Source organism: Podarcis bocagei (assembly GCF_964188305.1).
Source record: "Podarcis bocagei genome assembly, chromosome: 8".
NCBI lineage: Eukaryota > Metazoa > Chordata > Lepidosauria > Squamata > Lacertidae > Podarcis > Podarcis bocagei.
In genome coordinates this window covers 43,136,206-43,150,762 of record NC_138133.1, presented here as the reverse complement: position 1 = coordinate 43,150,762, position 14,557 = coordinate 43,136,206, and the positions used below count along the sequence as shown (strand labels likewise).

At 45.6% G+C, this 14,557-nt stretch overlaps 1 protein-coding gene across 9 annotated transcripts in view; it reads left to right on the top strand.

Annotated features, from left to right (window-relative positions):
- MTCL1 (microtubule crosslinking factor 1) overlaps nucleotides 1-14,557 on the top strand; it is a 104,871-nt gene that overhangs the window by 58,007 nt on the left and 32,307 nt on the right. For 8 of the 9 annotated variants that reach the window (XM_081205526.1, XM_081205524.1, XM_081205529.1 and 5 more), the window contains 2 exons: nucleotides 3,438-4,763; nucleotides 5,706-5,861. In XM_081205526.1, coding sequence (XP_081061652.1) covers nucleotides 3,438-4,763; nucleotides 5,706-5,861 — 1,482 coding nt within the window. The remainder of the gene's footprint in view (nucleotides 1-3,437; nucleotides 4,764-5,705; nucleotides 5,862-14,557) is intronic. The other variant, XM_081205531.1, reaches the window with a different exon arrangement.

Sequence of the window (14,557 nt, the reverse complement as noted above, 5' to 3'; positions counted from 1 at the left end):
ACTAAGTGCAGTACAGCCATCTTCTCAGAAAAACTCTTCTCAGAAAAACTCAGAAAAACTCTTCACAAGCTCAAGAGGTCAAGACACGAAAGCTTTAGCAACTAATCCACACCTAATGACCCTCCTAAGTGGTACTCAGAATATCACTCAAGAAATCACTCAAGATATCCCTCAAGTAATTAATGAACAAAAGAAGAAAAGGCACAATAACCTGGGAACTTCCTCTCTGCCCAGAACGTTGGAGGCTATACACCACACCCCCTCAACAGTATTTATAGGAACTCAAACACTGAGATCCTGCTCTGTTCTAGTAACAAGAAGCCGAAAGCACCAGCCTGAAGATGACGAGTGAGACCTCGTCGAAACGTCGCCTAGACACCCCAACTCTTACACGGGAAGATACCCGAAAACACCAAAACCTGCATTCCTGTACCCGTGAAAATCTACGAAAGCATATATATATATATATATATATATATATATATATATATATATATATACTTATATACATTTTGCAGTATGAGCAAGCCCTCAATTTCATCACAGCTTCTGCGCTGCAATCCTAATTTGTTCATGTTCCTCTTTCTGCCCCCCCCCCATTTTTGCATCTGGTGTACATTGCAAGCTCTTTGGCAGCTAATGTATCTGTATGTAGAACTCTCTTCAAAATGCAGAGTACACATTGTGTAAAATTAGCTGACATGCCTATACCCTGTATGTGCCCAGATTCTGTGAAGAAGACCTCATCAACATACAGAGGTTGGATGAGGAGGTGGTAATGGGCATGTTATGACCTTCTCGTGGATGCACTGACTGAATTTTGCATGAACAGTTCTAGTGTTGGGGCCAATATAAGGGGCAAAACAATGCAAACACACCTTATGCCTGGGGGATGGGGTTGGATTAGGTAGATGTCCCCACCACCACCAGCTCAACCAGCCTGCCACTGTTCATCCTTCTGCAGACCAAATGGAGCTGGGTGAGCAGTATTCCTTCTGATGGCATTCCCACCAGCAGGGGCCAATGAAACTCCAAAGCAGGGCATTCTGATGGCAAGGAAGGGATGGTGTTGATCACAGATAAGACAATAGAACAGCTTTTCCTAGTTTATGGCACTTATAGCTAGATGGGGGTGATGGGAGTTGTAGTTCAAAACATCTGTAGGTCATCAAGTTGGAGAAGGCTGCTGTAGATTATTTCTAAGAGAAACTGGATCCCACAACCAGTGGAAGTTCATATCTGATAAACGAGACTGTCTAATAGATCAGAGCAGCTAATCTGTCACTTTAAGATTGGTTCACATTACAGATTTATCTGGTAACAAATGAGCTAACTTCAATTTCTAATGTAGCCAATGCATGGAACTTTTATTTGCATATTCTGTGCTATAATCCTGTTATTTTCCTGCTGCTTAGCATTTAATAGCTCTGCCTTGCTACCAGAGATGGTCCTTAATTAGCATGCCGTTTGGTAATGAGCATATGCTTACTTAATATTTCTTTATGTATTTCTCACAATATTTAAGGCTCTGTGCATGAAAAAAAGGAAAATGGAAAATGCTAAATTAACCTTACCCAGATTTAACATAAGATGTCAACAAACAATCCTAATCGTTCTAATTGAAATAAGATATATGTTGTCGAACATTTTGATTTTGTTAACTGATGTTGCCATATGTTTTTCTCTCTGCAAACATGCATACATAACACACACACACACACACACTTATTTACATCTATCATAATTTGTTACTTTTGCACTAATTGGGATATACCATTTGAGAAGTTTTAGTTAAGGAAGTTAACCTCAGACTGCAATTCTGTACACACTTACCTAGAAGTCAGTCTCACTGAACTTAACGAGGCTTACTTTTTAATAGACATGTATGTGTAGGTTTATACTATTAAGGTACAATAATTTTTAACATGCATAGGGAATCTAAGTCTAAGTTCTTGGGAGATCACTCGTGGCTGAGTAAGATTGTCTTCCATGAATATGGTCTTAACAGTGTGTCCGTAAGTGACTATGGAGGCCAATTCTGGATCCACATGTCCTTCCACAGTTGGAACATAGGTTTCTGGGCAGGAGTTGATCACTATGAGTCTAAGTGCCTTTCATATGTCTGCCTTAAATTACTATATGCTTATAGAAATCTTGAACTCCCTCTGCCAATGCACTCTTTAATAGAGCAGACATCACTAGGAGATGCATGGGAGCTACATTGCTCCCATAAATGTAATGTACAAACAGGGACTTTATTACTGAAGGTGGAAGTAAATGTCAGCTCTGCCCATGGACACCATTTTTTCCACATGTGTGTGACATCTCTCATTTTATTTTATTAGTTTTGATCAAACAGAAGCTGCAATCTTACATGTCACTGCAGACCTTCTAAAGCAGGTGTGGGGAACCTCTGGCATGTGAGACATACTGGGATTTGCTATAAGATACTTTATACTGGATTTTGTAGCAGCTGATTTTTCAGTTATAAGTGGCAATAATACTGGACTCCTATAAAATCAAGGGACGCGGGTGGCACTGTGGGTTAAACCACAGAGCCTAGGGCTTGCTGATCAGAAGGTCGGCGGTTTGAATCCCCGCAATGGGGTGAGCTCCCGTTGCTCGGTTTCTGCTCCTGCCAACCTAGCAGTTCGAAAGCATGTCAAAGTGCAAGTAGATAAATAGGTACCGTTCTGGCAGGAAGGTAAACAGCGTTTCCATGCACTACTCTGGTTCACCAGAAGTGGCTTAGTCATGCTAGCCACATGACCTGGAAGCTGTACGCCAGCTCCCTCGGCCAATAAAACGAGATGAGCGCCACAACCCCAAAGTCGTCCGTGACTGGACCTAATGGCCAGGGGTCCCTTTACCTTTTACCTATAAAATCAACAAAACTTCTATACTTATTAAGTATCACACAGTGCTGCGATGATTTATTGAACCATTTCCTACACTGGAAGATAGCCATGTACACTTCAGTGTGCATGACGGATTAAAGCCTCACATAGTGAGGGTTATGCAGCTCACAGAAAAAGTGTGTACAGAATTACACTGCTGCTTGCAAACTTTGGGCCTTCTTTGGGGTGGCATGCATAATTTTTTGTGGAAGGGCTTCTAAACTTAGAAACTAATAATTTGTTCATTTTGTAGTAGCTGAAAACATGTGCAATCTTTGAAACATTTGTATTTGTAGCTGTTATTTTTCTGAGAATCTATAAGGTGGCAATTTTTCCACACTTAACCAGCTGTGCGTTCATTGAATGTGTGTGTGTGTGTGTGTGTGTGTGTGAGAGAGAGAGAGAGAGAGAGAGAGAGAAAGATGTTGAGCTACAACTCACATCTTCCCTATACCTGCTTTATGGAGTTACAGCCATTGTGTGTGTATTTTAAACAATTTCCTCTTTCTCTCTTCATTTTTGGGATATTTTTCTTGGCAGGAAGACAGCGCTGATTTAAAGTGCCAGCTTCAGTTTGCCAAAGAAGAAACAGCATTGATGCGTAAGAAGATGGCCAAACTAGGCAGGGAGAAAGATGAACTGGAACAAGAACTTCAAAAGTACAAGTCTATCTATGGAGATGTGGAAAGTCCACTCCCTATTGGGGAAGCTGGAGGACCACCCAGCACAAGAGAAGCTGAACTGAAGCTTCGTCTGAAACTAGTAGAAGAGGAAGCTAACATTCTGGGGAGAAAATTAGTGGAGCTGGAGGTAGAAAACAGAGGTATTAAGGCTGAGATGGAGGATATGAGATGCCAGTATGAGAGAGCATGTTTAAGCCAGGACCATGTTTCAAGCATTCCTACCTCACCTTATGGTGACTCTCTGGAGTCAGCAGCAGAGCTTCGCCGTCATTTGCAGTTTGTAGAAGAAGAGGCAGAACTGCTGAGGAGATCGATCTCTGAAATTGAAGATCATAATAAGCAGTTAACAAATGAATTAAATAAATTCAAATTTGAGCCTGGACAAGAGTCTGGCTGGCTTGATGAAAATGCTTCCAAGTGCAGTGGATCCTTACAAGAAGAGTTAAAATCTGCTCGAATTCAAATCAATGAACTGAGTGGGAAAGTGATGAAACTCCAGTATGAGAATCGTGTATTGATATCCAATGTACAGCGCTATGATCTTGCCTCACATCTAGGCCTGAGGACTTCAAGCCCTAGGGACAGTGATGCTGAGAGTGATGCAGGGAAGAAAGAGTTTGACAACGAAGAGGGCCATCTACCTCAACCAAAGAGAGAGGGACCCATTGGGGGTGAAAGTGACTCAGAAGATGTATATGAAAAGACATCAGGTTTTGGGAGTGGGAAGCCATCAGAAGTTAGTGATCTTTGTTCCACTGAACTAACAAGGGCCAAAGAGGATACAGAGTCTTTGATCAGCATCAGGCGTGAGGCTGAAAGGCTTGAAAGAGCTGTTGACCGTCTCATCATTGACACGGATAGTTTAATATATGAATCAAAAGTGCACATAACCAGCAGTACTTCCTCTGAGCAAGGTCTGGAAAAAGATGAAGGAAAACCGGAGAGTAAGAATGAGCCGGAACTTTTGGATAATATTAATTCAAGAATGAAAAATTTCCAGAAAGAACTGCAGACTTTCCTAGAGAAGGTTGACAGTATTGGGGAAGGCCTCAAAGACCAAATGGAAGACCTTTCCCCTCTCCCTCACCTTACAGAATCCTCTAGTTTTCTCTCCACAATGACATCTTTATCCCGAGACTCACCCATTGGTAACCAGGGAAGGGAGCTAATTTCAGATTTTCAGGTAGGTGGACTTCTTGTTTGTCACCTCACTTTTTTTTTTAATTCTTTCCTGCTGCACTGGTGCTATTTTTACACATGGCTGCTTTGTTATGATTTTGAAGTATAAATGATAAAACTTTTTTTAGGTTTTTATCTTCTACTTTGCTACAGAGCTGTTCCTCGTGGCAAAAAAAGCTAACAGAAGCTAAAGGCATCTGAATCTTTTCATTTTCTCCGTCCTTGATCTGCTATATTCATGGCCGTTTTGTTCTGATGTCAAACTTTTTAAAAAAGTTACTGAGAGGCACCATCACAAAACATTTTCTTTTCATACGCCATTAGCAGCTTTGCTAATGAATGTGTAAATTACCTTTTCCCCTCCTATTATTCTGATTCCTTAAATGAAATGTCTTCTCAAAAGGTCTTGCTAAACATAAAAATCCAAAATAAAATAAGATATTCTTGCTAAGCCTGCTTGCAGCTCTCTCACATAACCGAGGGGTGAGCAAAGAAGCACTGTAGCCAGCGAAGGACTGCCTTTCGTAACCCGTTTCCCCTGGGCTCATGTCTATACTGCCACAGCTGCCACACTGGATATGGCTTTTCTGCACAGCACAAGTAAGGATGGAAGAGCCTTGTATCCCCATATCCTCCATAACTTGTATGCTTGCTGTTGGTTTGACTCATGCATCCTCATTGCATGCGCCTCATAACCAGTGTGCATTCTTTCCCCTCTCTTTCTCTTTTTTGCTTTTCAGATATTTCAGCCCATTATTTTGCTCATCCTCATTTTAGTTCTGTTCTCTTCACTTTCTTATGCCACTGCATTTAAGTTGGTTTTTCTGTTCATGCTTTTCTTTGTCTTGTAGTTTTTTCAGTCGTCTACCTTACCCATTTTTCTTTCTTTTATTTCCTCCTGTCCTTTGTTTTTTTGTGTTATCAACCCCACCCATGCACCTAACAGTCCAAACTGAGGGATCAGATGGAGTGGCAGCGCAGCCAAGACCATGGAGACGAGAGAGAGAGTCATCATCAACGAGGCACCACCGAACCACACTGCAGAGCTGATGGAGAATTTAAACTCTACAGGCCAGGAAACAAGGGTTGTTTCAGTCTAGAGGTTAGCACAGCCTATTAAAAAGCTCTTGCTGCCCTCAAAGGGACCAATAAGTGCTTGTCACAGAAGCTAAGGCAAAGTGGTGGGAAATAATTCATATGGGCTATTATGACTTGAACTTGAGCTAAAGCCAACCACAACAACCCACAATGTTTGCTTAAAACCTCTGCACTCTTAGACTTCTGTGATCCTAATGGCCACCCCTGATATACCTGTAACTGACCTGGAAAGAAACAGATAGCCAGAATGCCATGTGTGAAATGTGGGTGGTTGGTGTGTTGCTCACCTTGATGGCTTTGAAAAATCATTGGAAGTTAAATTATATACCTCAACACTATATCAAGCAATAGTCACTACAAGGTTGCAGTGTAGTATGTTCCTTGTATTTCTCACCAACAAAACTTTCAGAAAGCCCATGTAATTTTTTCCATGCTTGATAGCATATAAATAGTTGTGATTTTATGGACATTGTAATGAATATGGGTTGCTCGTGCGTAAGTTACCGCCACTCCTGGCTAAGTTGGCTTGTTAAACCTTTCCTGTCTGGACAGCCCTTCACTTCGTGGCTGCCTCAGTCGCTAGCAGAATCCATCAGTGGGCGTTTCTTAAACCTTTTCCAGCATAAAAGTTGTTTGACGCCAAGTCTCCTCCTACTCTCCCTGCGCGGAAGTCTTCTGCGCAGGGAAGGCGTGGGTAGCGGAGGACCCGTGATCTCCCCGCTGGTGTCCAGCGAAGAGTCCTGGAGCCCTCTCGCCGATTCCCCCATCTGCCCCCCTTTATCCCTGGTGTTGCGCTGATTTCCTTCCCCAGCTGAGCTCTCCCTGCTGGGTCCATCTCCAGCATCACTTGAGAGCCTTCCCTCCGCCTCTGGCTCCGATGTCAGTTCCCTGACATCCCCCCAGGACCCCCTCCACCCCCAGCCCGACTTTTTGATCCAACTTCGTCCCTTTCTTCGGCCGACGATGCGGGGAACCCCCGGAAGGAGCTGTCGCCATCCTCTGAGGATTCAAAACCCGCTTCCCACCTGCTCTGATCCCTTCCCGCGGGGCGGGCCTCCTAGTCTGATTCTTCCTCCTCCGAAGCCTCTCCTCCCTCCTCTTCGGAGGCAGGAAACCCCACAAAATCCTCTTCATCGTCTGTGGTTCCAAATTGCTCCTCCCAGAATCTCGCTAGTGGTTTGGGTTTATCCGGGAACAAGTGGTGGATTTCCTCCACAAGATACCCGTCATTGATTGCCTCCACGGGAACCCACGTGTTTTCCGACCCGGGTTCGCCCTCCCAAGCTACCAAGTACTCCACCTGGCGTCCTCGCCACCTTGAATCGAGTATTTCCGTGCCCAGGTTGTGGTGTTCCCTCTCTTCTATCTGCGGGTGCATGGTGACTTCTCCCTCTCGTCCCGGGAATTCCCGCCCCCCCCCCCCGTACGGTGAGAGTAGGGACCTATGGAACACCGGGTGTATCTTCATGCTGTCAGGCAACTTGAGCTTGAATGCCACGGGGTTCACCTCTGTTACCTCAAACAGTCCCAGCCACCTTGGCTGCAACTTCTTGCACCCCCCCTTAAAGGGTAACCCTTGGGTGGACAACCACACCCGGTCTCCCACCCGTATGGTCTCTCCTTCCCTACGGTGCTTGTCTGCCTGCCTCTTGTAAATTTCCTTGGCCCGTTCCAAGTTCATCTTAAGTTGCTGGTGCAGGGCCTCCATTTCTTCCACAAACTGCTCTGCCGCCTGTACGCTCCACCCTTCCTCCCCACTCCCCGGGAAGGCCCTAGGGTGACACCCATAATTGGCCATAAACGGGCTCATTCCCGTGGACACATGTTCCGCGTTATTGTACGCAAATTCAGCCAGCGCTAGTTTCTCTACCCAATCGTTCTGCCTCTCGCTGACCTAGCAGCGTAGGTATTGCTGGAGTATACTGTTCGCCCTTTCTGCTTGCCCGTTGGTTTCCGGATGTCTCGCCGTCAAGAAGCTCACCTCTACCTGCAGCAAGCTCATGAGCTTCCTCCAGAACCAGGAAGTAAATTGTTTCCCGCGATCCGAAATTACCCTCGATGGAGCCCCATGCAACCTGAAGATGTTATCCACAAACAACTTGGCTGTCTCCTCAGCGGTCACCGCATGTGAACAAGCTATGAAGTGGCACATCTTTGTCAGTAGATCGACTACTACCATGACTGCTGTCTTTCCCCGGGACTTGGGCAAATCGGTCATAAAATCAATGGACACCACCTCCCAGGGTTTTCCCGGCGTGGGTAAAGGTTCCAGTAATCCTGCGGGGGCAGCCCGCTCCCCCTTTGCCCTTTGGCAGCGGTCGCAACTCCGTACATATTCCCGTACATCCTCCCTCACCCTTGGCCACCAGAACTGCCTGGTGACGAGCATCATGGTTTTGTGCTGTCCAAAGTGCCCAGCTGTGGGGTTGTCGTGGAGCTGCTTGAGTACCTTCCCCCTCAGGGTCTCCCCTGGTACATACAGTGCCCCCTTATAGTACAGCACCCCTTCCTTTTCCTCAAATCCCCCTTGGTTTTCTCTTCCATCCCGGAGTTCCCGGATTTTAGTTTGTGCGAACACATCGTTTCTAGTAAGCCCGGCCAGTTCTCGTCTCCCCACCAAGGTTCCCCCACACACCCATCGGTCCTCGGGGATCACGTGTCGTATCTCCGGCGGTCCCTCTCCTTCCATGTACTCCGGCTTCCGGGAGAGAGCATCTGCTCTTACGTTTTCCTCTCCTGGCACGTATCGGATTTCGAAGGAAAACTTGGAGAACTCCTGTGCCCATCGAATCTGTCTCTGGTTGAGTACCCGTGCAGTCCTCCAGTATTCCAAGTTTTTGTGATCTGTACAAACCTGGATCTTCTGCTGTGCCCCTATTAGCAGATGTCGCCACCGACGAAACGCCGCATAGATCGCAAGCAGTTCGCGGTCATACACAGTATAGTTTTGCTCCGACTTGCTCAGCTTTCTCGAGAAAAAGGCACACGGTTTCCATTCCTGCTTGCTCCTCCCTGGCTGCAAAAGAACCGCCCCAATGGCTCTGTCAGACGCGTCGGTCTCTAGCCTCATGGGTTTCTCCAGATCAACTCTTCTGAAGCGAACGCCTTCTTCAGTCTTTCAAAGGATTGCAGGGCCTCCTCTGTCCAGACAAACTTCCTTTTGCTACTGAGACAATCTGTGATGGGCGCTGTCAAGTGGGCAAAGTTCTTGATAAACTTCCTGTAGAAGTTGCTGAACCCTAAGAACCTCTGCACGTCCTTCCGGGTTTTGGGGGCCTTCCATTCCAGCACTGCCTGCACCTTGCTTGGGTCCATCGCTAGGCCTTTGTCTGACAACTTGTACCCCAGAAACTCGACTTCTCTGGCGTGAAACTGACATTTTTCCAGCTTGACCCACAGCTGGTGCTTCTGCAGTCTCTTTAGCACTTCCCTGACGTCTCTGACGTGTTGCTCCTCATTGTCTGAATAGATTAAGACGTCGTCCAAGAAGGCTACGCAGTTCTTGTACAGCAGGGACCCCAACACATGGTGCATGAAAGCTTGAAAACAGGCGGAGCCCGACTGTAATCCAAAAGGCATAACTAGGTACTCAAAGGCCCCTAGGGGTGTGAACATTGTGGTCTTCCATTCGTCCCCCTCCCTCATCCTAATCAAGTTGTATGCTCCCCTGAGGTCAAGCTTGGTAAAAAATTTCCCCTGCCTCACCCGTGTTAAAATGTCGTCAATCCTGGGCATTGGGAAGGTCACGGGTTCCAACACCAAATTGACGGCCCTATAGTCCACAACGAGCCTGGGTTGATTGGTGTCTTTTTTGTCCACAAAGAACACCGGACTGCTCCCCACCGCCTTTGATTCTCTTATGAAACCTCTTTTCAGGTTATTGTCAATAAACTCCCGCAACTCCTTCATCTCCCTGTCCGACATGGCATACAGTTTACCCACCATTAGGGGCCTGATCCATTCTCTGGCCCCATGCTGCAGATGTCCGACAATATAGGCAACCCTCTCCCCATCGTCTGCAAAATCATTCTGTTGCAGCTCCAACGCGTACTCTATTTCAGTTCGGAACGCACTGTAGTCCTGGGGTTTCCCTCCAAATTTGTGTACCAGTCCCGGTACCTTCCTTGCTACGGGGGTGGGTCTGACCTGAGCATCCTGAGCCCGCCTTTCGTCCAGCCGCGCTGTCAGAAGAGCCACATGCTGTTCCAAATCTCGGTTCCTCTCCACCAGATTTTGCACTCCAGCTGCTCCGTCCGTGGCGCCAGCTTCTCCGGTTTTGCTCATGATGCTCCCTGCCTGTCACTGTGCACGAGCGACGTCAGGGACTGACGGATTGCTGTAATGAGTATGGGTTTTTCGTGCGTAAGTTGCCGCCTCTCCTAGCTATGTTGCCTGGTTAAACCTTTCTGTCTGGACAGCCCTTCACTTCGTGGCTGCCTCAGTCGCTAGCAGAATCCGTCAGTGGGCGTTTCTTAAACCTTTTCCAACATAAAAGTTGTTTGACACCAAGTCTCCTCCTACTCTCCCTGCGCGGAAGTCTTCTGCGCAGGGAGGGCGTGGGTAGCGGAGGACCCGTGATCTCCCCACTGGTGTCCGGTGAAGAGTCCTGGAGCCCTCTCGCCGATTCCCCCATCTGCCCCCCTTTATCCCTGGTGTTGCGCTGATTTGCTTCCCCATCTGTTGAGCTGCCTCTCTCGCTGCTGGCCCCTTCTCCAGCATCATTTGAGAGCCTTCCCTTGCCTCTAGCTCCGATGTCAGTTCCCTGACAGTATAGAACTATTTCTTGTTGTATACATCAACCACTTTCATTCTCTAGAACAACAATCAGCTTGCATACATAAGCATCATAAGTATGATGACTTGTATATTTATCCATAGATGATACATTGTGAGCTGTCACTGCTAATGGTTGCAAAAGCATTAGTTTCCATCATAGTCCATCTGGCTGTGTTCTGGAACCAGCCAAATTTGAATTCTTAATCGTGGGTATGTACAGATGTTGAGTAGTGATCTCTGTAGAATAGCAGTCACTACATTTTGTTTAGATGTATGACTTTCATCCTGGATTGAGTTGACAGGAAACTGTTCCCAGTCCTTACTGACTGAAAAGCAGTGATGCCACTAACCCAATTCTCTTCACCTTCCAAAAGCAGTTTTAAAGTGTTTTAAACCTTTTAAAGAGGGTATGAATGTATATTTGATTCCTTAAGTTTACATGCAGCATTTTAAAATTACAAAAAGGCTGATTGCATGGAGGAAGTAGCAAGATAAGACAATTAAATCAGCGTTTGATTCACAGTCCAGCAAGTCTGTCAGATGCATTGCCTAGATTGGCAGGTGGGGAGGAAGATTTGAAATGTAGAGGAGAGAAGAATGCAGCAAGCCTCAATTTGCATGTATGTTTGTGCACAACATGTATTAACTTTTGTTGTGGTTCAGCCAGGCACAGAATGAATAGGCATAATCAGAATTAGGGAAATGAAAGAGGGCAATGAGAAATAAGCAGAGTTTGGAAGCATGTTGGTATTACGCTAAATAGTTTGTTCTAATGGCCTGTGTTGAACAGACATATTATTTTACAGTCTGTTTAGGGCCCAGACTTGCCAGCTCTGTACCAGATTCCTTCTTTATAATAATAATAATAATAATAATTTTTTATTTATACCCCGCCCTCCCCAGCCAAGGCCGGGCTCAGAGCGGCTTACAAGCAATAATAAAAACAAGATGAGTGATTACAACTTAAAAACAAAAATAAAATACAACATTAAAATAATGGAACATTAAAATATTAAAATGGAGCCTCATTGCAGGAGAAGGAAAAGAAAAAAGAAAAAGGGGGCGGAGGGAATCAAATTGGCTCCAATCCAAAGGCCAGGCGGAACAACTCTGTCTTACAGGCCCTGCGGAAAGAGATCAGATCCTGCAGGGCCCTGGTCTCATGAGACAGAGCGTTCCACCAAGTTGGGGCCAGTGCTGAAAAGGCCCTGGCTCTGGTTGAAGCCAATCTAACTTCCTTAGGGCCTGGGACCACTAGGGTGTTGTTATTTATGGACCTTGAGGCTCTCCGTGGGGCATACCAGGCGAGGCGGTCCCGTAGGTACGAGGGTCCTAGGCCGTGAAGGGCTTTAAAGGTCAAAAGCAGCACCTTAAATCTGACCCTGTACTCCACCGGGAGCCAGTGCAGCTTGAAAAGCACTGGATGAATATGCTCGCATGGCAGAGACGCTGTGAGGAGCCTCGCTGCAGCATTCTGTACCCGCTGGAGTTTCTGGGACAGCTTCAAGGGCAGCCCCGCGTAGAGCGAGTTACAGTAGTCAAGCCTGGAGATGACTGTCGCATGGATCACTGTGGCCAGGTCGGGGCGGGAAAGGTAAGGGACCAACTGCTTGATGCGGCGAAGGTGGAAAAATGTCGCCTTGGCTGTTGCTGTGACTTGCGCCTCCATGGAAAGGGAGGCGTCAAGGATTACACCCAAACTCTTAACGGAAGGCAATGGCACTAATTGGGCCCCCGCAAGAGAAGGGAGTTGGTCCCTCATCCCCATGCTATCCCGACCTAGCCATAGAACCTCTGTCTTCGAAGGATTTAGTTTCAATCGGCTCCCACGAAACCATCCAGCCACAGCTTCCAAGCATCTGGTCAGTGTGTAAGGGGCCGAGTTGGTGTGGCCATCCATCAGTAGATAGAGCTGAGTGTCATCAGCATATTGATGACAGCCCAGCCCAAAGCTCCGGATAATCTGGGCAAGGGGGCGCATAAAGATGTTAAAAAGCATTGGGGAGAGAATTGCGCCCTGCGGCACTCCACACACCAAGGAGTGGCGTGACGACATTTCCCTCCCTAGTGCCACCCTCTGTCCCCGACCAGAGATAAAAGAGCACAACCAGTTACGGGCTATGCCCTGTATCCCCACGTCTGCAAGGCGATGGTCCAGAAGATCATGATCGACCATGTCAAAGGCTGCTGACAAATCTAAAAGGATCAGCAGTCCTGACCCGCCTCGATCCAGTTGTCTACGGATATCATCTGTTAGGGCAACCAGAGCCGTCTCCGTCCCAAAACCAGGACGGAAACCGGACTGAAATGGATCTAATGCCGATGTTTCCTCCAGAAACCTACCAAGCTGTTCAGCAACCGCTCTCTCAATTACCTTACCCAGGTATGGAAGATTTGAAACTGGGCGGTAATTGGATAGGTCTAAGGGATCTAATGAAGCTTTCTTTAAGAGTGGACGCACCACTGCTTCCTTCAGTTCCCCTGGGAATGTCCCCGTGTCAAGGGACAAATTGATAATTTCAACCAGGGGGGTCCGCGCAACATCTGGACACTCCCTAATCAGCCAAGACGGGCACGGATCAAGGAGGCAGGTGGTGGGCCTACCAACTTGGAGGAATCTATCCACATCAGTAGGGAGTATCCGATGGATGAGCAAACATGCAGATGGGCATAGATATTATAAATAAATTTGGTCAGTGTATTTAAAAAAATATTATCCCAGAGAATACGAATATGAAGTAAATGTTACCCATTTATTTCAGACATGTATATGACACAATATTGCAAGATGACATAAGATTTTTTTGTTACAGGGTAGTCCTTTACAGGTAATAAAACCTGTACTTTAATCCATGGATCAAAAGTGTACAAAACACACCTGTTTGCCTGAGATAAGAGTTTTGGGGGGGTTTTGCAATCAGTTCTATGTTTTGTCAAACTAAGGCCACGTCAACAACTGATCAAACTTTATACTGTACTATAATAAGCTGACATTAAATTTATATACAATGGCACAAAGTTTAGAGATCCCAGGAAGAGCATTAATTTGCCATTTTTTTGCCATTATAAAACAGGGAAACCACGGTTATTTGCATGTGGCGAAATTATTTTTGAGTGTTGATTTTAGATTTTGTGTTAACATAGTTTGGTTCATAACTATGGGCACTAAGCTATGAGGGCATTAACACTTGACGAAGCCCATTGTTTATTCAGTCAGAAGGGAAAGCACTGGAGTTTTACTAGCCATATAAAGTGTTTTTAAAGCATGGAATGGTGATTATCATTTGTGACTGTGGGAAAAATAGTCCACTTGCATTTGACAAGAATAAAAGACGTGGAGTAACAGAAGACTCTGAAAAAGAGTGGCTTCAAGATGTTAAAGTTTAACTAATCTGCATTAAGTGCTCCTTCAGAACTTTCCCTGAACGGTGGATCAGTTATTCCAATCTGCATTTGTGACTATGAGAACAGACCCATGAATTTATTTATTCTAGATTCATTAATCCTACCTCTTCTCCTTCATTGGCAGGGATATAGAAGATATCCCAGTTCACAGTAATTTGCCAATCTGTTGATACAAAATATATTTTAACTGAGCAAAATTATATACATTGAAGATAGAAAATGGGAAGTAAACTGTTAAAGAATGATGTTGAAGATAGCACTATTTTGTTATCTTCCCCAAGTAGATGTGCCATTGATGCTCTCCCAGATCAAAATGGCAAAAGGGAACTTTTTAGCTGCTTTGCTCTGAATAAATGTCTTTGCATTGGCCACTTAGGAAATCTGTAGATTTTTCATCTTGTTGGATAGGGCATATAAATAATGGATACGGGGACGTGAACCTCAGTTTGGTTTAAACTTGCTTTTTGAGTATAATTAAATTATTGATTTGATGCTATTTTTTCTTGCTATTGATGATAC